The 21,492-nt window shown below is 46.3% G+C and overlaps 3 protein-coding genes across 5 annotated transcripts in view; 2 read left to right on the top strand and 1 right to left on the bottom strand.

Annotated features, from left to right (window-relative positions):
- LOC118517651 (neuronal acetylcholine receptor subunit alpha-7-like) overlaps window positions 1-21,492 on the bottom strand; it is an 80,235-nt gene that overhangs the window by 40,685 nt on the left and 18,058 nt on the right. For both annotated transcript variants that reach the window (XM_036063983.1, XM_036063993.1), the window contains exons 4-5: window positions 3,658-3,797; window positions 1,407-1,451 (exon numbers count right to left, since the gene is read on the bottom strand). In XM_036063983.1, the coding sequence (XP_035919876.1) occupies window positions 1,407-1,451; window positions 3,658-3,797 (185 nt within the window). The remainder of the gene's footprint in view (window positions 1-1,406; window positions 1,452-3,657; window positions 3,798-21,492) is intronic.
- The window catches only part of LOC118517738, a 90,940-nt gene that overhangs the window by 35,808 nt on the left and 33,640 nt on the right, over window positions 1-21,492 (top strand). The window lies entirely within an intron of this gene.
- Window positions 1-21,492, top strand: part of LOC118517673 (ELAV-like protein 2) — a 111,912-nt gene that overhangs the window by 35,787 nt on the left and 54,633 nt on the right. The window contains exon 2 of one of the 2 annotated variants that reach the window (XM_036064064.1): window positions 15,474-15,628. The exons of the other annotated variant lie outside the window; for it this stretch is intronic. The gene's annotated coding sequence lies outside the window, so the exon portion shown is untranslated. The remainder of the gene's footprint in view (window positions 1-15,473; window positions 15,629-21,492) is intronic. 2 annotated transcript variants of the gene reach the window in all.

Consider the following 21,492-nt stretch of genomic DNA (forward strand, 5'->3'; position numbering starts at 1 on the left):
GTGAACGGTCGATTCCGAGATTGTTTGTCCATTTGATTGCTGGACGATTGCGCTCCACACGCGTTGCCTTCCGTTTCACTGCGCGTATCTACGTGGTTGTGTGTGTTTTTGGTTGTATTTTCGCTTTCGTTACATTGATAAACATCACTGTCTTTTTTCTCCTCTTCTTCTTTTGTCTTCTTTCTTCCTTCAGAGGAGTAGAAGCAAGAGGATTGTGAGGGTGACAAAACCAATCCGACTTTTAATTGACGCACGTTGCGCGTTGGACGAACACACACACACAGATTGCCACGGGTCACGAGATCCTGGTGACTGCTGTTGATCAATGCAAACGTCAGTTACGGACATCGATCGGCACAAAGTCCGGTGTCCCGTTGCCAAGTGGATGAAATCGAAACATGATATACCCCGCGGGAGAGGGTTGGCGAGTTGGGCGGAAAGACGAGGCAGAGGTTGTTAGGGGGAAGTAATTACTGATGGAAATCAAAATGAGAAAGCAGCAGCAGGATCAATATATCCGGGTATTAGGTTTTAGTTTCTTATTAGATCGAACTCCAACGTGTAACGGTACGATAAGTGTGTCGTCGTTATTGATAATGTTACTCAAGCGATGCTTAGAAGGTGATAAGATTGGCTTAGGAACGTCTCCTTTGCCGTTGACATTAAGGAGATGTAGTGCGCCTGAATGTATGTGATTTGCATTGCAAAACTTATTAATCTGCATTTTGTATGTGGTGAGAGTAGCTATTCTGAACAAGCTTAAGAAAGCCATTTACCAATTCAATCAAGAGTATTGTAGTATAGATGCTTAAACAAAGTCTTTGAAAGATACTTTTTATCAACGTGTGGGCAACATCGTATGCAGACGTAAGCTTCAACAAACTAAGTCTGACATATCGAATTTAAATTTGCAATAAATCAAATCGAATGTCTGGAAGCAGTACTTACAGAGTTAATTTTAACGAACCAGATGCCAACAAGCGTAAGCCTTTTTTTTAGACCACCTTGGTTCTGAAACGTTGCATCAGTTTTTACATCAGGTGTAGCATGTTGCAAGCCGGAAATCTACGACCGAAAGTTATCTCAAAGAAATTATAGTAGAAATGAATGGCTCCCACGTGCGGTGACACAAATACTCTAGGCTCTAGGTAGGCATGAGAAGTTTGAAAAAACTTTCAGCACACTTAAAATATGACCGAGTCCAGTGGGAATGGTTTCGCATCCAATGCTCTACAAAAGGCGTCTGAGAGCAATATCGGAAAGAAGCTGAAGTTGTACAAGATGTAGACAAACTTGTCTTTGCATACAATCAGGCGCTGAGTAGCACCGTTTCCGAGCCTTATGGGCTGCTAATATTATGAAGAGAATGAAGATAAATATGGTAAACTCATTACGCTAGTACTTACCAACTTCAACCAAATATTCGTGATGAGGAGCTGATTTTTCTCGTCCTGTGGTAAGAAAACAAACCAAAAAGAGATGTTACGATTAAAAGCCGAACGAACTTCACCTTAAATTCTAGCTCCTGCAGCTTTCCACTTAGCTATTTAAAGCGGCAAGGGTGTTAAACGCCATTAACAAGCTTTTGACAGTTGTTGCAGCCATGTCTTCGCCGAGGTCTTCACTTAATGTAACGTCCGTTAACTTCAATTACTGCACAGACAAGGCAAGGCAGCGAAAACGATGGGATATGGTTTTTTTTGTGCAAACGAAAGAACTGACGCCCCTTCACCATTGGCCAGCTACCTTACTCCCCACGTACACCCCCCCCCCCCTTTCTTCCCCTCAAACCCATACCCGTCTATGCGCGCGTTACTTCATCGTTTGGCAAGTGCGAACGTGACTTTCGTCAACAATTTTTTAATCAAGATCAAACCGCTGAGCGAAATTTTCCGGGTGATGCCAGTCCCCTATTCCCCATGTTGCATGTCGTGACGGTAATTTGGCGTCTTTACGACACATCATCTCCCACGACATTCCGACGTTCTCGCGTGGCCGCGCGCACAAGTGTCACCGCACGCGCGCCAGGGTGCGTGCATTGTTTTTGCGTTGTGTTGGTTTTTTTTTGTTGTTGTTTTGTTGATCGTCGTTCATTGCGCTCTCGGCGATGGGTCGACAAAACCTTCGCCAGTTGTTGTCACTTGGTTCCGCTGTTCTACACTCCCTGGTGTCCTGGGTGCTTAAATATGTGCCCTACGCAGCGCGGCAAAAGCATATCCCCGGAAGGCAAACAACCACCCACCGATCCACTCGGTCCCCAATCATGCAATTCGCGGAATGTGAATTTTGAAGAAAATTTGTGCTCTTTCACTCAATCCTTCTTCTGCAGCTGCGTCCGCGAGGCGTGCGTATCCGGTTTATGGGTGCAATTTCTCAGAACGCGTTCCAGACGCGACCGGTAACATGTGGCAATAGGAGGGAGAGTTGGGAGGGTGGAGATAATGGTTAAAATGAAAAACTTTCCGAGTGCGTTGAATGCCAAAGTTTTTCGCACAGCGGCTTCTCTCGCTCTCTTTCTCACTTTCTCTCTGTCCCCGTCGGTTTATCGTTCCTTCCCACCCAGGCCAAAGCCACCACCAACAACAACAAAAAGGGTCGTGGTCTTTCGCGACTTCCCTTCGACATGGGCAAGGGCGAGGACTTTCGCCCGGAGTGTGGGGGAGTGTGAAAGGGCGAAAAGTGACGAAAAGTTTCATCATCTTCCTATTTTCCACAGCTTCCCCTATGCAGCTGCTGCTGCTGTTCCAACGGAAGAAATCACGTCCCGCATGTGTTTTTCCTGTTCCCTTTTTTGTTGGGAGCTAGAAATAAGAGTGTCGCCCTCAGAGAAGGCTGTCAGTGAGGCCGACGTACGCGTCCCGCATTTTGTTGTTAGTTGGAGGGGGGAAGAAGACCATATTTCAACCATTATTATGAGACACGGGAATGTAAAATTATCGGCACGACTTCCGCAGAACTCTCGACAGAACGACATAGGAAATTGCAACTCGCAATCCCCAACAAAACACTGCTTCGATGACGTTCGTTTAAAGATTCGAACCTACGACCGACCTCCGCCAGAAGGATGACAAACGTAACGTGCCAACTTCGACAGCAACTCGGTAAGTACATTGTTCGGAATTTTTGCACCATTCTAATGTCCTACGGCCTCGGGACACCCATGGAGAAATGACCAAGTCACTCAACGCCACCATTGCGTTCTGTGCTGGAAGTTTGGACCAGCAGCGAAGGCAAAGTTCTAGCCAACAGAATCCGATTACATTACGCCGTGACTCTGGGGTGTCTGTATGGGGATGTGATCACCACCATGACAAGCGATAGTGCAAAGTTAGGTCCTTATATCGCTAACGTTATACACTTACGGAAGCAAGGACTTTTTCTGTCGCTCCCGGTTGGGCGAAACAACAAAAAAAAAAAATGCCTCCCAGAGTTAGGAGCACAGTAATGGAGAACGCTTCCCCGGATGTGGTAGGCATCGAGCATGATGAATCGTATCCGACTAATCGGAGACCACGGGACTGCATTATGGGGGGGTCGTTTGTTTCGCCGAAGTTGGCTGCTCAGAGATCGCGTCAGGAAGCAGTTGCCCCAAGTTGGCTGGTATTTTTTTTTCTTCTGATTCCTCACCAAAGTTGGGCAGGCTGTGCTTCTACTTACCACGTCGATGATTTGCATCAAAGTCAGACCAAAGCTGAGCTGCAGCGGGTCCGACTCGTTGACGACGGGCCGCTCGAGCACGTTGTAGTTGTCGAGCAGATGGTGCAGCAACCGTTTCTCGTGGTATCCGGCGTCAATCACTGGAAGGAGAAGAGTAGGGAACATGAATAGAGAAAGGCAAGAGAGTAGCAAAAAGGTCATCGAAGCGATACTGTTGAATTTAGAAGCGTCCGGCAGGTTTTCGCTTGTTTTGTTTTAGTCTTACGCCGTGTAAATCTATCGCGAAACAAAAATCAACAACTTTTATTGAAGCGAAAAGTGCAAGCGCATCTGCCTCAACGGCACTGTGCAGCTATGAACGCTGTGCGGTCGCGAAGTTTGCCTGGAATTTCCTGGTTCGTATCAGTGATCAGATTCCAGCGTACGAAAGCCCAGGCACGATCCGAGAACGTAAAGAATGAAAGGGCAAAAAAAATGGTTGGTCCCTCGAGACATGCAACGACGGTTAGAGTTGACGTCTCTAACGCTTCGCTCCCGAGCATAAACCGTTTATGGCGCTACCTGTCGTCCACCAAGCGACCAACGTACCAAGTGTTCTTATGCACGCCCAACAAAAGCACTATGAGTGGAAGAGTAGAGCGTTTTCGTTAAAGAAAACACACCGATTTTGCATCATTTGTGTGCCGCGAGCCAATTTACACCATTATCCCCTCGACGAATCCGGCCTACAGCTCGTGGCAGGATGGTGTCGTGTCTTGAATTAATCTCGCGGAAAAAAGCGATGGCGCTTACGCTGTTTTTTTTTTGCACCAGTTTTTCTCAACGCCTTCAGGTGAGGGATGCTAGAACAGGGGTGAGTCGTAGCAGGAGTGTTAATTTAGCGCTCAGGCGAAGTAGGCGCACCAATCTCGTGAGCTCGAAGGATGACTAACAATAAGTAACGATTAAAAGCGACGTTGATTGGGGTGAACTCGTGTGTGGGTGTGTCTTGCACGTGTTTGAAGCTGCTTCGGGTTTTTTTTTTGCTCGGAGAAAGCCACACACATCGCAAAGTGATAATTAAAAAACAATGGGTCTTTTCGCTCAATTTGACAGCTGTCATTTGCGCTTAGTTTATATTGTTGTGTTTATGTTAGGCTTGCTTAGCTTTTATAAGTAGCGTTGATTTAATTTTCTGATCGATTTGATAATGCGAGGACTCATTTTAGAGTCTCTGTGTCTTAGCTTACATACAACAAGTTGCAGCTCATACCTTTGAGACAGATGTTTACAACACTAAAGGAAGCTAAACGATGTAAGTAGTACGATGTAAGCTCAGCGTCCGCCAAAACTGATGAGGATGACTTAACGGCAGACTACATCAATCGATCGAGAGCGGATCAAATAGAGAGAAAAATGAAGTGAGCTGTGTGGCATAAGAGAGCACCTCTGTTTGAGCGAAGCCGCTCATCAACCGTATACGACTGCGGAACGAATCGTACGAAACGCGTATGTTAAAACAGCCATATAACATCTGTCAAATGAACAACCGATAAACCTAGTTTTACGATTTACTTGCCGCCCATCCTCACCTTCCTGGAATGATTCAATCGGACATTCCAACCGAAATGGACATTGACCCGGACATATCTAGCACGGGTCGAAAACCCAATAAAATTGTCGTATACCCCGGAGCGGGGATTTTTGACGCGAGGCTTCGCACGCTGAAACTCTCTGTGTTGATGGAAAATTGCATCGTTTCGTACCATTTCCATCGTGGGAAGCATTGGAAAGCGGAAGCTTTCCCCCTTCCAAACCATCCCGAGCTATAGCCTTGCGCAATATCTCGCTTATAGCCTCAAATTAATATCCTCGTATCGGTTGCTCGTGCCAAAAAACCGCAACACACACAAACAACGATAGAACGAGGCTTTAAAACACGGCACATCGAAAGGGGACACGAGGGACGCGGTGCGACGCGCCAAAGGGTAATCTATTCCTGGTTCGATAAATTAAGTGGGCCCTCCGGCGGGTACGGGTACGGGGACGGCAATAATAGGATTGGTTCGGCGACTGCCTCGCAAAACCCATTAGCTGTGAAATACTTCCTTTCGCTCGCAGGTCGCCGATCCGATGGAGATTTAGCATTTGTTTCGCGCTGGAAACCCGGAGATGTGCGCCCGCAAATTTTGCCTAACGAACAAAAATCCCATGAATCATTGCCGTAATGTCGTAACGCACGCCCGCCCCTGGATACGAGCCAATGGCGAGACAATACGAAAGTTTTGGTCCATTTCTGGTGTGTGTGTGTATGTGAGGCTTTTTTGTTTTAATAAAATATATCATGCTGCATGCTTGCAGTGGCTCTCCCCATCTTAACGTCGATTGCAATTCGCGGCAAGTTCGACAATCTCAACCGAACGCGTTCGAACGAAGTTCCAGCCAGCTGTGTGAATTTATGGACCAAACGGAATCGATTCCCAAAGTTGAAGAAAAGGAAACTATTGAATGGTAACTTTTGACTGAGTACGCTACGCGACGCCCTCCTGCTCAGAAGATGTGAAGGGAGCCGTCCTCAGGACGAGTCGGTGAACAGCGGGATATGGAAGGTGGAACATAATCTTCCTCCGGACTAAAATAAACGACAGTTGGGAATCAAACAAATATACTCCCCAAAATAGAGGCAAAACCGACAAGTCAAGGAAACGTCAAATCGAGTAAGTTATATTTTTTTCATGTGCGAGACTCACGCTTTTCAGCGATTTGCGAAGAAAAAAAAAGAAAGGAAGGAAGTTTTTAAACGTTTTCAAATCGAGACGGGACCGGATGCTGCCACGACGTTTGGCTCGCTTTTTTTTGTGATGCTGTTTTCCGATTCTACTTCGCTACACACGGGCAAGAAAAATCAAACCCGAGCGCGCCGAACGTTGATCGGTTTCGTTTGACATCGATTTTTTTTTGTCTCACGGCTCGTTCCATGTGTAATTGCGTTCGTGTGTATTTGTGCTTACGGCTCCATAAAATGCCACATTTAGCGCTGCCAAAGTTTTTGAAGTCTGCCTGCCCGCCCTAGTCAGGGTGGCCAGGATGAGGGTGAGAGATTGGCCTTGCGCTGAGGTTTGCCAATTAATTTGCATCCCTCGATGGTGCGCGTTAGCTGACTCGTTTCTGTGGTGGTGGTTCGCTCATTCATTTGTCACGTTCAATGCAAAATTCAACGCAAACGGTTTGATTGGAAAAACGTGCTTCAATGTTGGAATGGAGAGTAGAGGTAGAAGAGAGACGGACAGAGAGAGAGAGAGAGAGAGAGAGAGAGAGAGAGAGAGAGAGAGAAAACGGCCGAGTGCACCGACATCGATAACTGCGGATCGAAGACGTATGTCAGAAGAGTTGGGGAGAATGGGGACGCTGGAAGAGAATTATGCAACGGAAATGAGACGACCTCAGGAGGTAGGTAGTTATGGTAGGCAGGTTACAGAACCCGACTGCTGCTGATGCTGTTCGGTTTAGGGTGACTAGAACATATATTTTCGCTGCACGCCAGGAGACAACCGGCAGACTACCCTACACTTGCCGGATTCGAGAGGTTCGGCCCGCCCCATACACAGATGCTTCGACATAATCTAGTTCTAGGGAAGAGTGTGTTTTATGATAATAACATCTGCCAGTGACATCCTCGATGTTCTGCATGGGAAGCGAGACTTGGCGCTTTCGGGGTTTGTCGGTTTCCGGTCTTCATTTCCTTTTCGCCGGTTTTGGCGAGTGTGTGTGTGTGTGTGTGGGTGGCGGTTTTGTGTTAGCATTTTTTTTTTCGGTCGTGTAGCGTTGAGAGCGGAGAAACAGACATAGATTTGAAGTGTGCACTACGAGTGCGTCGTCCTCGCGCCCTTTCATTGCGCCGAGATTTTGGGCGAAGCGACCAGATTTACCCAATCGGATATGGTGTTTTTGCACGAGTTCCTAACAAAATGCGATGAGGATTTGGAGTTTTTTTTTGTGAAGCGTGTACTTCACTTTCCAGAGTGATATTGTTTGTCAGTTTTTTTATGTTCTGACTACCCCAATTTTTGAAGGATTTGCGGGATCTTTCAAACTTTCAGGAGAACTTCCCAAATTTTAATACAGCTCACTTTAGAAAGTCTTCAGGATTTCTTTAGATTTTGTCGGAGAGTTGTGCTCACCGAGCAAAACAAATTTTGACCAACAGTTTTATTCGTCCAGCGCTTCTTGATGTGTACTTCACGTTCGCTGTATTACACCCGGAAGCCGGAAAGATGCCTGCAGATTGCGAAATAATGATTCAGCATCAAGCATGGAGACATCAGCCCGCCACCGGGGCATGCTTTTTTTGGTGTGTGGCGATGGTGGTGTTTGATTTGAAATTCAATTTCAACCCTACGGAACCCCTCTCCCGCACTCCTGCGTCCTATCACGGGTTCCATGATAGCTGCATGAGAGAATGCAAATATTTGGTCAGTGGGCAACCATTTCAGCTGTTTTATTCTCGTCGAGGACTTTTTTTACTTCTACACTCTGCCTATAGTGCCCTGCCGCGCGTGGATTAGAAAGTCAAACAGAATGGCGCTTAGGTTGGAAGAAAGCGTTACAATGGATCCGTTTCCTTCTTCGTTTGCCTACTATGTGTTTGTGTGTGTGTGTGAGTGTTTGCATAATCTTCCCCATCCTCATCCCCAGTCAATGTACTGCAGTCTGTCTGCTGTCTGAGGAATTAACATAAAAATAGCTTACACTTGGCTAAAGACGGATCCTTGGTGGGAGTATTGTAGCTGCAAAAGTTGCACCAAGGTTTGTGGGGACAAGGAATGGGGCAAGCAACCGGCTAAAATCCGGAATCCATTAGTAGGTCATCAATCCAGATCAAAAATCCGTCCAAGTTCGTCAATTCCTTCTGCTTCGTCCAACCAACCTTCTGTTGGCGATACTGTTTGCATACTGCTAGGTTTAGCATTATTGGCATTTGGTTTTTGTTTGATTTGCCACCGGTGGTCCGGATCAAAAGATGGAGATGGATAGTGGTTGAAGTGTACAGGCCAGAAAACCTCAATTTGATGCCTTTTATGTCCCTCTGTTGGGAGTGGGATGTCCTCTTACGCTAGGGTTTTATTATTGAACTGCTTCTAGACAGCATTCGTTCACAGAAATTGGGTGATAAGAAGATTTTAGACCAGAGGTGACCATTGAGGACACAGAAGAAAACTCGTTTCATGGTACACTTGTAGCAAAAAGGTAGTAAATAGAACTTAACAGTTCCAGCAAGTCCTATATCCTTAATGGAGATTTGACGTAATTTGAATGCTTGACAAGGCAAACAGCTCTTTTGTTCCACAATTTGCTGATCCGGATGCAATATAAACACCGATATCTCAAAGTTGGCTGTTTCTTGCAGTGCAATGTAAGCTCTATTCTGTAGGATCTGCTTCCTAGCAGAAATCCCAAACGGGTTCACGAAGTACGTCTACTTGCTGGACATTTTAGAATCAACTGGGTGAATGCTGGGATCAGAGGTCAACTGCTATGGTTAATCTATGGTTTACAACTCTTTTACCTGGACGACGCTGAAGCTCCAGGAATTTGCCTGAACATTTGAAGTCTTTCACGACATTTTTAATTAACACCAACAACTTTGAAGCTGCTGTTCACAGGGCAAGTTGATAGCTTGACTAGGTGTGTGTGTGTGTGTAAAAGGTACTCACTTCTAGAAGAGAAGTTTTTTAGAATTTAAGAGGCTTACATTGATAATTGAAAACAATTCTTAAGAGTAACTTTAAAAATTCAAACGGGAAGGATAACAGCTCTTGTAGATATTGGAAATCCCAAATAAAGTTGGCTTGATTTCCCTAGTCTTTTCATACATGAGGTCTGCAAAGTATTTGAATCATCCTATATTTGAGCATAGGTCGCATGCTCCACAATCGCCAATATAATTCCTATCTCCAGCGGCATCTTTGTGGCCCTACAAAAATCATTGTAAAACACACTCTCCACTTTAACGAGAAAAGCTATTCCAAGAAATGCTTCATGCTTCCGAAGCGCACATATTTGTGCGCTCCGGACACGTGTACACTCTTCAGGGCTTAAATCTGTCAACGTTTAATTTAGGAATCTTATGGTATCAACAACACTCCAGCGCGCCAGATAAAAAGGTGGCTCTCTCGTCTCTACAGCATTGATGTATGGCTAACATATACGCACACACGCCTAGCGATGTGGAACGAATGTGGGAGAGCTAATATTTCATCGTATTAGTACGATTCTCACCAACCAACCAAAAAAAGAGGGGCACAAGAGGGACACAACCAAAAATTAATAAATGTCCAATTCCCTTCCTTTTAACCTTATCCACCTCATCCACCTCCGAAACTCTCGTCGCCGTTCCTCCCGTAAAAAATTATCCCATCAATTTTCTTTAGACGTCGTCAATTTTATTTATTACTCCACCATCCACCTTGCCCATTTGGTTTTTATCTGAGCGAGTTGGGTGATATTGCAACATCAAACCACTTTCGGTGAGCGCGCGTGAGCAGGCTTTGGGATATAGCTTATAAGTATGTGTATCTGTGTGTGTATAACGGGATCTAGGCTTTGCTCCCTTAAGGAACTCCTTTTTGTTGCCGTAAAGTGGACGCCACAACGAAGTTCTTGACGCACAATGGGTTCGCTAGTTGTGGGACCTCCAGGCCAAGAGGTCGTAAAATCAATTAGGCTCGATTCGACGTTCGAGCTCGTTGAACGGAAGCGAGCGGCTGCCCAACCCAGTGTGTTCAGGGGTCCAGGAGTATCGAAGAATTCTTGGAAAAGCTGACGAAGACAGCGTACATCGAACAGAACACTGCGTGACGCCAAAATAGCATAACGAAATTGCCGATTCGCCAAGCTCAATCAGTGGAATTGAGCGCTTCAACGGCGGCATATCTTTATCGTGTGTCCATGTATGTGTGTGCAAGACGTTTATGATTTGACCAACAAACAACAACAACAACACATGTACCAAAAAACGCAGAAAGTTTCCTCATATCCGATGAAGAAAAAAAATGGAGGACATGAGACAAAAGTAAAAACAACAAGCAGCAAGTTAAATATTCTATGCGCGCTTAAAGCTTTCTCGATCTCTCTGCCTCGCGCGAATAGATCCGAAGGGAAGTCTTCACAGTTCTCGCGCTTTCTAGTGGAGCCTCCAAAGGCAGAGTGGACTCCGAAATTCATACCACCAACGCGGAAAAGCATTGGCGTTTCCGTTCTGTGAATGCGTGTTTTCAATTTGCTCGCTGTGTGTGTGTACGTCCAGGCGTTGTGGTGTCCGTTCGTCCGCGCCATGATTTTCCCGGTTCCGGGCTACATTAGTCCGGAACGGGAAAGAAAGGATTGGTGCGCACGCGGGAAGCAAATTATGAAACAAGCCACATCCTGCCCACAGGGACACAAGCGCACGGGCGCTATCGGGCCAGCTTTTTCCGATTTGCCAAATCCGAATGCCTACTCCAACGAAGCAAGAAAGAAGAACAAGCAGCAAAAGGCGACGGAATGAGCTGTGGAACAGGAGGCACAGATGCAACATCTGTTTAACCTCATTCCGTTCAGCAGCTAAATAGTTCGGCTGTTTTGAAGGGAAAATTTGAAATGAAATTCGAGCGCGTACCGGTGTGTTTCCGTACCATCTCGCTTCGAGTTTGTTACGAGTTTTTTTCTCCTATTGCTTTGCCGTTCACCAAGACTCCCGCCCTGTGGTGCCTCGTGCCTCGCTGCCACGCAGTCACTTTGCGAAATGCACAAAACGGTTGAGGATTATTGCGCCGTGCACAATCGCTCGCAAAAACAACCTTTCCGTGTGTCGGATGTTGATGATCTGATCGACGCTCGAGGAAAGCAGCGCAGAGTCTTCAGCCGAGTCAAGCGATTGGGAGGGCTGGAAGGAGTTCCATATTTTAACAACAACCCTGCTCCGCTGGCTCTTCTGCTTCCGGTTGCAGAATGGGTGCTTTCCCTTAAATTTTCCATCTCCAGCCAGGTTCCGGCGTCCTCGTCGTCCGGTGTCTGTACTTTGGACTGTACACGGACGACCCAAATGCAGCCCAAGTTTATGGGTGTTAGGGAAAGCGATGTGGTGTTTGATGTATTGCTGGGTTTTGCAAAAAGGCCATCCAAAGTCTAAGACCCGTTGCTCCAGCCAGAAGGCCTGTGTAGACATTTTAACAGCAGGACCTACGTCATAGCGGCGAAAAATGGCGGACCAAGCTGACAAGAAGCAGCCAGCCAAGTTTCCTTCCCCATCCAAGAAACCTGTGCTTTTCCTAAATTCGTAATCTGCGTGCTCTGTGTTTCTAATCTTCGCTTAGTGTATTTGTATGCGTGCGCTAGAAACAAAACAGCCAACACAACCATTATGTAATTATTTGCAAAACCTCTCAGCACGGTCCTGTAGTCGTCAATCATTCTCCAACAGGCGCTGTTCGCCATCGCTGACAATAATTAACCGAACCGAACGGCAAAACCGAAGCTGTCCGCAACTACACTAAGTGAAGGTGACAGGTCGGTTGGCGGGTCTGCTTTGCGCCTGCATTTAGGCAACGACAACAGCAAAAAAATCGTTCACTCTCGTTCGGTTTTTAGCTAAATCGGGTCGGGTCAGAGGCGAAATGACACTGCAATTCTAAAGTTCTTGCGTTTCGACCTCTAACTTCCTCCCCCCTGCATCCTTCTGCCGTTCTGTGCTTCGCTACTAAAAACCCAATCGATTTTCCAACTTTTCTAACGAATGACTCGGTGCAAAACCACTTGGCACACTGTACATAGGCAGGATTCCGTCGATCTCGTCCGGTTCGGTTTAACAAAAGGCTGTTTTTTGCTTCTTGCATAGGTGAGTCAGCTAAATTAGCCATCAAGGGGCAGGTATTGGCGTTGGTATGGGAAGTATGCCACCTGGTTAGCTGAGTTAGTGTCTGTGCTGTAGTGTCCGGTAGGATGCTGTCGAATAAAACTCTGATTTGCTCCACCAATCATCATGGCTAAGGTGGGCTTTGATTTTACGGGTAAGGGTTTTAAAAAGAATAAAAAAGAAATGGCGTTAGATATTTTTGAGGTTTGTACCGATATTGTGTAAGTTGCATAACCGTAATAACCCCACACGCCTGAAGGTATGCAAAACGCATCGTTTGTGTTTACTTTACACAACGATGAAGGTATTTAAAATTGTTCAAGTAAAATATTTTTGTATGATATTCGAATTGTCGAGTAATACGGCCTCTTCTATTAAAAAAAGTGAAGCGCCTAAAGTTATGCAATTTATGCATAAGCCAAACAATCTAACTATTAATTTCAAAAAACCATATCATGTTACTCGGATTTTTGCAGGATGAATCGATACTGTTATTACTGTGCATTGTTAGAGATGTTTTCAATAAACATCTGTAAATCTAAAAGTGTTAAAAATGACATTCCTTCGGGCAGTTTTGTGAAGTTTTACCAACACTGTGTTTGACACTTGTTTGGTTCTCGTCCGGGCAACGTAAACTCTTAGGCGCGCATGTACCTGACATGACGTTCCGCGGAATTGTAGGGCGAGACTCCACTCCAAAGACAAGGACCAGCGGCAATTCGGCTTGGCTGGGCCCATTGGTTGATGAAGGCCTTGATTCGATAAATGTTTAATTATCCGTGAAGCGATTACGCTTCTACCCTACGTGCCTGAGTTGATAATTGAATTAATCGTGTATCGTGGTCTACCTTGTCATGAGACGCGCTCCCGGCGTTTACGTGTACTACGGGTCCGCGTGTTGACCGAGCTCGCGAAAATATCCGCCCTTCACGCCAACTCCCCCATCCGAAAAAACCCTTCGCACTCCTGTTCCAGCAATCTGTGCTGAGTCTCAAATATATGTCTAAACGTTCCCATCGCACTGGTTTCGTTCTCCAGCAAAAAAAAAAAAAAAAAAAGGGTAGACAGGGTGTGTGTGTGTGTGGGAGGTGAAGTTTACCGTCGCCCATTCCTAGCGGTAACCGTTTTTCGGACATCTTCCCCTGGGGTGATGGGTGAGGCGAAGTTGGTTTTTGGGCACCCCGTGTGTGTGTTGGTTTTTGGTAGCTTGTTGCGCTATTATCCGCCTCGTTTGTAATAAAAACATTTTTATTCAGCGGCTTCCGCACACATACACACACACACACACACCCAAGTCAAACAGACGGTAGGCAACACTTCCGCACGATAACGCCTCTCGAGGGTTGGGGGGTTGAAGGTAAAGGAGTGGTGAGAAAAGAGAGAGAGAGAGAGAGAAAGAGAGAGGAAGAGAAAGGGAGTAGAAGAAAGGAAAATCAAACAACACTTGCTCCCCGGCACACATTAGGTCGTTCGGTAAGCATCACCCACAACTACACAAAGAGTATATATGTGTGTGTGTATGGGTGTGTGAGAGCGAGAAAGAAAGAGACGCGCTAGTATGGCTATGATTCGGAAAATCTACACTCTCATGCCAAAGCAAACAATCTAACCGGGAAGTGCTGATACCGGGGTTCCGACACTGCTCAAGGATCCCTTGACTGCCGGAACATCCTACTCGCCGGTTTCTTGAAAATCAGACCAGAGTCCTTTCCCTACCTTCAGGTACCTTCAGACGGCGTGGAGGCTGCAGGATCCAGCATAAAAGACGGAATAAACAAATTTACGCTCACTCCCCTTTTCATCCCTGTCCCTTGCATACCCCTATCCAAAAAATCTCAAGGTTCGGGGGCCTTTAATAAACACTCATCTTGGAGGGGTGGCCACGCCACACATCTCTCATCGCCATACGTTTTTGTTAACCACAAGGTTTAGCAGTTTAGAGCGCACGCTTTTGCGAGCACAACGAAGGGATAGGAAAAACGCTGTCCTTGCATGCCCCAGGACCCGGAGTCCTCCGCACAACAATAGCATCCTACACCGGAGTGTAGTAGTAGCAGCAACAGCAGCAGCAGCAGCAGCAGCGGGGATGTGTTTGTTGTCTGTTCGCTTTATCGCTTTGACGCACCTCAAAACCGGATGTGCTGATACGAACCACGACTCCTGCTGGAGGAGGTGGTGATGCTCATGGTGAATGAGAGCGACACGAAACCCTTTGTGGATTAGCTTCAACCGAGTGAACGCGCTCTTTACCCCAAATCCATAATCAGCAAACACATGGAATGCTGTTGTTGTTGTTAGTGTTAGTGTGTTTTTTTTTGCTTCTTCTGTTGCTCCAGCCAGAATTCGAGACTAGTGCCTCAGATCACAAGCACAAATTTGCTTAATCTTTCCTTTTTTTATCCCCAATTTTTGTATTTTTTATAGAATCGGTAACACTTCTCCACCAGGGGGCGCTGATATGCAGAGGAGCTTGTGAAAGCCTTCGGATGCCTTCGCACGAAGCGTGGCGTGTGGATATTAATTTTGGAGAACATTTTAAAAGCTTCCACCAGCAAGACTGTCCCGTGTCGGAAGTTTGAGCCGTTGTTCCGAACGCTGGTTTAGAACACACGCGTGCCCTGGAACGACCATTAGTGCAGACCGCGACGATTCTCTAGCGGCGATTCTGAACCATCCAATAGGATGCCGACAAATAAAGTGCTCTACAGCCAGGAGCTGACATTAGATTCGGAGCAGTTACCGAGAAGATTTTTGATGCTATGATGAGAAAAAAAAACACACACACACACACACAGAAACTTTCATGTGGCGCCTCATGCGTTTCAAAGAATGTCCGAGCCGAGTATAAGAAGAAAGATTTGGACGTTAAAGAAGTGTTCTCGGAACAGAACATTTTTCTAATATTCCCTCTCTCTCTCTCTCTCTCTCTCTCTCTCTCTCTCAGGCACACACACTTCGCAGCAGTACTGGTACAAAGCGGAAAGGGATTCGATTTAATCTAATCGTTTGTCCCCGATTAAACTGAACTGCCATTAAAAGCAATAAAGCGACCGTGAATGCGAGAGATGTAGAACTACGACCGTGAGGAGTTGGAAGAAGGTGGGTGGGGAGTTGGGGAGGGGAAAAGCGAACAAAAAACTAAAACGCTCTATTTGGACGGTTTGCCGTTTGCTGTGGCGTTCGTGCCTGCTTTCCTTTTTGCTGCCAGGAACAACTTTGATGGGCCCTTTATAGCGTTAATCCGGACGCTGTTCGGGATATATAGTGGGTGTGTGTATGTGTGTTTGACCTGGTGTTCCGATGTCTGCACCGATCTCTGATCTTGCTTTCCGGAGCGTGTATCTTTAAGCTGTCGCAGAACCTGCCAACGTCTATTGAATGTGAGGAAATTGAGAACGCTTCCTAAACCAAACTTCTGCTCCATCTACTCCCTCATCCACCAATTCTATCTATCTGACGGTAATGTGAGGGATGGTTCAGATGAGATTACAGTCAGGTGGATTTTGCTCCCCCTGCCAACAACTTCCCAAAAGCCGTCAGTGTGTATCGGCTCAGCGGCACATCATGTTGGCAGCCATCTTTATTTTTGCTTCGTTTTTTTTTGTTTGAGTTGTTGCTAGTTGTTGCCACGGAGGTGGTCTATCTAGTCATGGTTGGAGAAACCTCCACATTCAGACTTGGCCGTGTTTGGTGGCTGTTTGGCCGCTGAAAGCCGTTTTGAGGTTATGTTTGGCTTACTGGGGCAGCAGTAAGTAGTGTGCAGTTTTGGGGAAGCGCAGAACCCGTACTACCTTTTGCAACACATCGTATCCGGCTAATCCCTACCGTGTTTCCTTCCCTTTTCCCTTTCCTCATCACCTTACATCTGTTAAGCGCCGCCACGAAAGAAATAAAATGTTTGCCAAACAACCACCAAGAAGATGCGATGTCAATGGGCGCACCGAACCTACCGACGAAAACAGGTAGGAAGTCGGTAGGACAGGTAGGAAGGCTAGAAGTCGGTGTCGCTAGATACCGTCACATACACACCGCAAAGGAGCTCCGAGCACTGGTGAGATGAAGGGAGTACGCGTATGTATGTAAAATGCTGATTACACGAGCCGCGTAGTCACTAACACTGAGGACACGCTATACTCATCATGTTCGCACTAATCTCTCCGAAGGGTAGTCCATCAAGCAGACACTATTTGTTGGTGTTGTTTTTTTTTCGTGCTGGTCGAATGGAAGTCAATGACATACACGACAACTGACGTCTTTCACGACAAGTATCGAACGTCGAAAGATGTCACGTAGAAACCCAAAGCGATCCAACTAGAGCGCGGCAAGGCGAGATAGCGGACGATAGCTATCGTATTCCTTCGCCCCATCAATTCACTCACTCAGCGTCGGCACACGATAAAGAGGTGTCGAAGCTGATACTTAATCCCATGCAGCAAGCAAGACTTCTCCATTTCGGGCATTTTGAATCCTAAATTCTGCCTTCTAGCTTCAAAGTCTCAATGGAAGAGTAACGAAAAAAGGCGAAACCCTGAAACTGGAGCACTATACCAGACATTTTTGGGTATGGTTTAGTTCTCGCGGAATATAAAACCCCATCTGAAGATGGAGGACGCATCCCCCTACTGTTGGAAAAGAGAGCCAGCCCGTAATCGGAGCGTTTGCCGAGATGATTCCCGATGGGATGAAAGCGATACTGTTGGTGGGTACCGCCACAGTATCAGCGCAATGTTCCCATTCCCAAAAATGTTTGAAACGATTCGCCTTACACGTACCCGAGACGACGTACTCCTGTCGGTCTCGGGTTGTGTAAGGTTACGGTAGCCTGGAGGGGCTCTGGGACAACAACAACACCACGCCAAATATCACCAGGACGACTTTTCCACTTTTGTTTTGTTGGTTTTTTTTTGTAGTTGGTGTTGTTGTGTCTGTATCTATTTCCATTTGCAAAGAGATTTGCAGATCCGGAGTATGCTCCAGCTTTTTGTACGTGAAGGAGCTGGGTGAAATAATGCATATTATATAAAGAACTCCCTTGCTTCTCGGTCTTGGTTTGTTGTGTGCATCATCCAGCCCGCAAACAAACAAAATCCAAAACAAAAACAAAAAAAAAAGGAACATCCCCAGTGTTCCGTTGCCCACAATCTCGCGGTGTCGAAGACACGTTGCCCCTTCCGTTGTCTGCAGCCGCATGAACACAATGGAGCGGTTATGACATGGCACATGGCAGAGGAGTGTTGTCATTCTTACTTGCCGACGCGCCACAATGAAGGTATTGTTTGCCTTTTTTCTCTCTCTCCAGTTTTTGTTGTTGCCGTTTGCTGTGTTGTCTAAATAAAATGTCAAGACAGAATGGCAAAACCAACTACGGTGTGATGGATGGTGCGTGCAAGAGCGGTAGTGGTTGCTTGTTTAATTTCTGAATGGCATTGTGGCAGGCGAAACAAGTGGGCAAATATTACTTCGAAACAAAACTCGCACAACGCTCTCTTGATTCATTTCGGTAGCTTGGAGTTTGTGCACACTGAAAACTTTCCTGCTGCCCAAGTGCTGCCACACTAAAGTGGACACTGAAGATTTCAATGCTCTCCTACCGGTGCCGGTCTCCACCAGTCCAGACTTTGTGGGGCAGAAGATATCCTGTGGCCAATCGTAAAGAGAGCATACTCCAAAAGTGTCCAACGTGCAGGAATCGGAATCAAAGCACCGGTCCTTGCCGAACGATTATCTGCATCTTCCTCTCCATTCTGGTGTTGTACGTGTTAGATGCATCCCAAAACCATTACGCCATAAATTCTGTGCCGGTCCACACCATACCGGGAGATGATAGGTATTACTTTTCTTTTTTTTTCGTTGCAGCATCACCTCGACCGTCCCTCCGCTATATACTACCTGTTTAAATCCTTCCAAATAAACAGCCTTTGCTATCTGCCCAGCCCCATTTTCCCATCTTGCTGTCGAGTACTTTAATCGCACAACGCCCGCTCCGCCTAACCCCGAACGGAACACCTTAAAAGTTGCAACCGCAAAGCGTCGGTAAGTCGACAACCCAGCTGCCAGGAGTTCGCCGGGGTGGACTCCCTTCTCCCTCGTTAGCTGGTGAAGATGAATGAACTCTTGTGCTCATGGTGCATTCAGCAGCGCATACAGTAATCGATGTGAGTGTGTGTGTGTGTGTGTGTGTATGTGTGTCTGGTGTGTGCCTGTGTGACTTGCACTTGCGGTGAAGAAATATCGACCGGGTGTGCTCTCCATTCAAAAACTGAAACCATCCAAACACAAGCACCCGCACCACGAAAGGAAACATTCTTGAAACGCACCAACCCCTTTTTCGCACAGAAAAACCATTGGACGAGGACGGAGGAGACCTGAGACGGAGCAGAATCCTGGGAAGGGGTTTTGAGAGATATTCTGTAAAGTAACGGACTGTGTGCGATTTTTGTGCTCTAGATATCGGTTAATGGTGGCAGAGTCGAGAGTTGTATACCACCTCAGTGTATATACCTTCACATACTTCATGCTCTCCAGCGTTAAAAGTGAAATGCATTCCTGGTCCCTGGGTTTTTTTTTGGTAAAGAGTTTGAAGATGCTAAAACGCTTTTAAAACACTTTTTTTTTTGGCGTGTGTGTTTGTGTGTCATTTTTTGCTTGAGTTGGTCTGCTGTTCACTCAACTCCACCACGAGCATTCGAAGGGGATCTGAGTTTTTTGTTTTTGTTTTTGGGTGAGCTCAGGAGACAGAGTTTTTCGTGTTCGCACTGCATTGGCCAGAGCGTAACGAATGCCGTTTACCATTCAGAATGACAGCCCGAAAATGCACTGTCACTTTTGGCTTATATATTGCAAGGAATGTTTCGGAAGGTTAACACACACACAGCTTGTGTTTGGAACACTGGTGTTTGGACAAACAATGGTTAGTGTGCATGTAAGGTGTAGTTTGTTGTTTGTTGTTGTTTTGTTTCAAGTTTGCTCTCTTATGGATGATCTCTAACTGTAAAGCGTTAGGAACTTTGGTTATGGTATTAAAACTGGAGAAAAGCAAAAAAAATGTCTCAAAAGTCCTCCACTGTACAACTCCGGAGAAAAGGTAGCTTAAGAGCTGCGAACGACATAATCCTGACGATGACAAGCATCCTGCTGTCATTGCACGCTGTTGTTTAGGCAAATGAAAGTGTGTCTGTGTGTGTGTCTTCCGCATGTCTTCCTATCTCCTCACGGGATAAAGACCCTCGCATTTGTGCTAATGTGCTGGACAATGTCACCGATTGCATCACCAATCGAGCGTTGCTTCAACTCGCTCCAATTGGCTTCCCGCTGTGTTGTCTTTCCGCTTTTTCGTCGTCTCACACACCTTCATTGCTTGTGGTGCAAAGATTTACGGGTTTCTGAAGATTCTGCCAGCATTCCTATTTCCGACAGCAATCTGTGATCTGTTTCTTCGTTACCTCACACACATACACATACATACACACACACTATTCTACCATAGCATAACCATCATCGCCCTCTTCTAGTTGCAGTAGCTGTCAAATGCTTGCACATAACCATTCGCCCGTACCGAGCTAACCGTTCGCTACAGCGAAATGGTAACTAATTGTTGCTGATCACATGACTTGGTGAGATGGGTTTTCGTAAGGGAGTTAGAGAGAAAGAAAAAAACGCAACACCAACGACCACCACCAACACAAGTCGCCCATGCTGCTGCGGTGTTGTTGTACTGCGTGTCGTGTATTCCTGAGTAAAGCCAACCGTGGTACCGTTCCCTCTCATTATCATTGTTTCCGTCTACTGCTAGGCTCAGATTGGAGCGATCCCGCTCCTGCTTCCAACAAAACAAACTCACTAGCTGTCATCTGCAGCATCGGAAATAGTGTGCGTGTTTTGCGAGGAGAACCGTTCGCCCCGAAACCCCTTTTCTTCAACACAACACAACACAACCAACCACTCGAACTTGCTGCTCTGGTCGGGAGGATTATGTTCTGTGTGTTGCAGCCCCATTGCACAGATAGCAGAAAACGTCATAAAACCTTAACACACATTCTCCACAGGATGGATATTCGCTTCGGTAGTGTTCCGTTCCGTGTTTCCACACACCGGTCACATGGTCTCAGTTGTCGGTGACGCGACTATGTGCGTGTGCGAGAGAGTGTGGACAGCAAAGCGTCGGTTTCTGCACTGTGTCTTTACAGATTATCAGAACCTGCCCAAGCAGGTTCCCTGGTTTGCTGCCGTAAGTGGTTCTTCAACAGTTAACTGCCGTTGTTGGGGATTTTTTTTCGACGGGTTTCCTACACTCGGTCGTCCTACGAAGAAGTGGAAGAAGCAGCAACGTTCGTTCCAGTTGCTTACAACTATGTTTAATTAAATTTCCTGTAAAATGTGTGCTTGTGTTGCGCTTCCGACGGAAAGCTGGCTGCCCGCTACCCACACCATGCGACTCGCAAACCACTTCACCATCCTCCTTAATGGATTCTTTCTCCAAATGATGTAGCAATCAAGTGCAGGCCGAACAGGTTTCGCGTTCGGTGTGCGATTCCCGCAACGGGGCGAGGAAAAAGTAACGAGAATGGGAAAAGTAAAACACAACACGGCGTATTTTAAACGGCTAAATAACGCAAACAACAATTTTATCCAGCTCTGCACACTTGCCTGTGTGCTCACTCAGGCAGTTTGGGAATTGCGATCGAGTTTACATAAACGATTGGGTCTGTTTTTCAACACCGTAGATTAGGCAGGTTGCAGTTTAAGTCCAGCTTAAAGCAGACGTTCGCATGTCTACATTGTAAGACTTGCGGCCATTTTCGGGAGGAGGATACTTAAGACTATCTTTGAAGATAGGAGAGATATCCATGCTTAAGCACGAGTTTGAGACTGGGACATAGAGATGAGCATGTCGGGCTAATACTTCAACGAATGTCAGGAAGCAAGATGATAATCAAACTAGTTTAACTGAGAGGAGGCTCGTT

This window comes from Anopheles stephensi, chromosome X, assembly GCF_013141755.1.
Source record: "Anopheles stephensi strain Indian chromosome X, UCI_ANSTEP_V1.0, whole genome shotgun sequence".
Taxonomy (NCBI): Eukaryota; Metazoa; Arthropoda; class Insecta; order Diptera; family Culicidae; genus Anopheles; species Anopheles stephensi.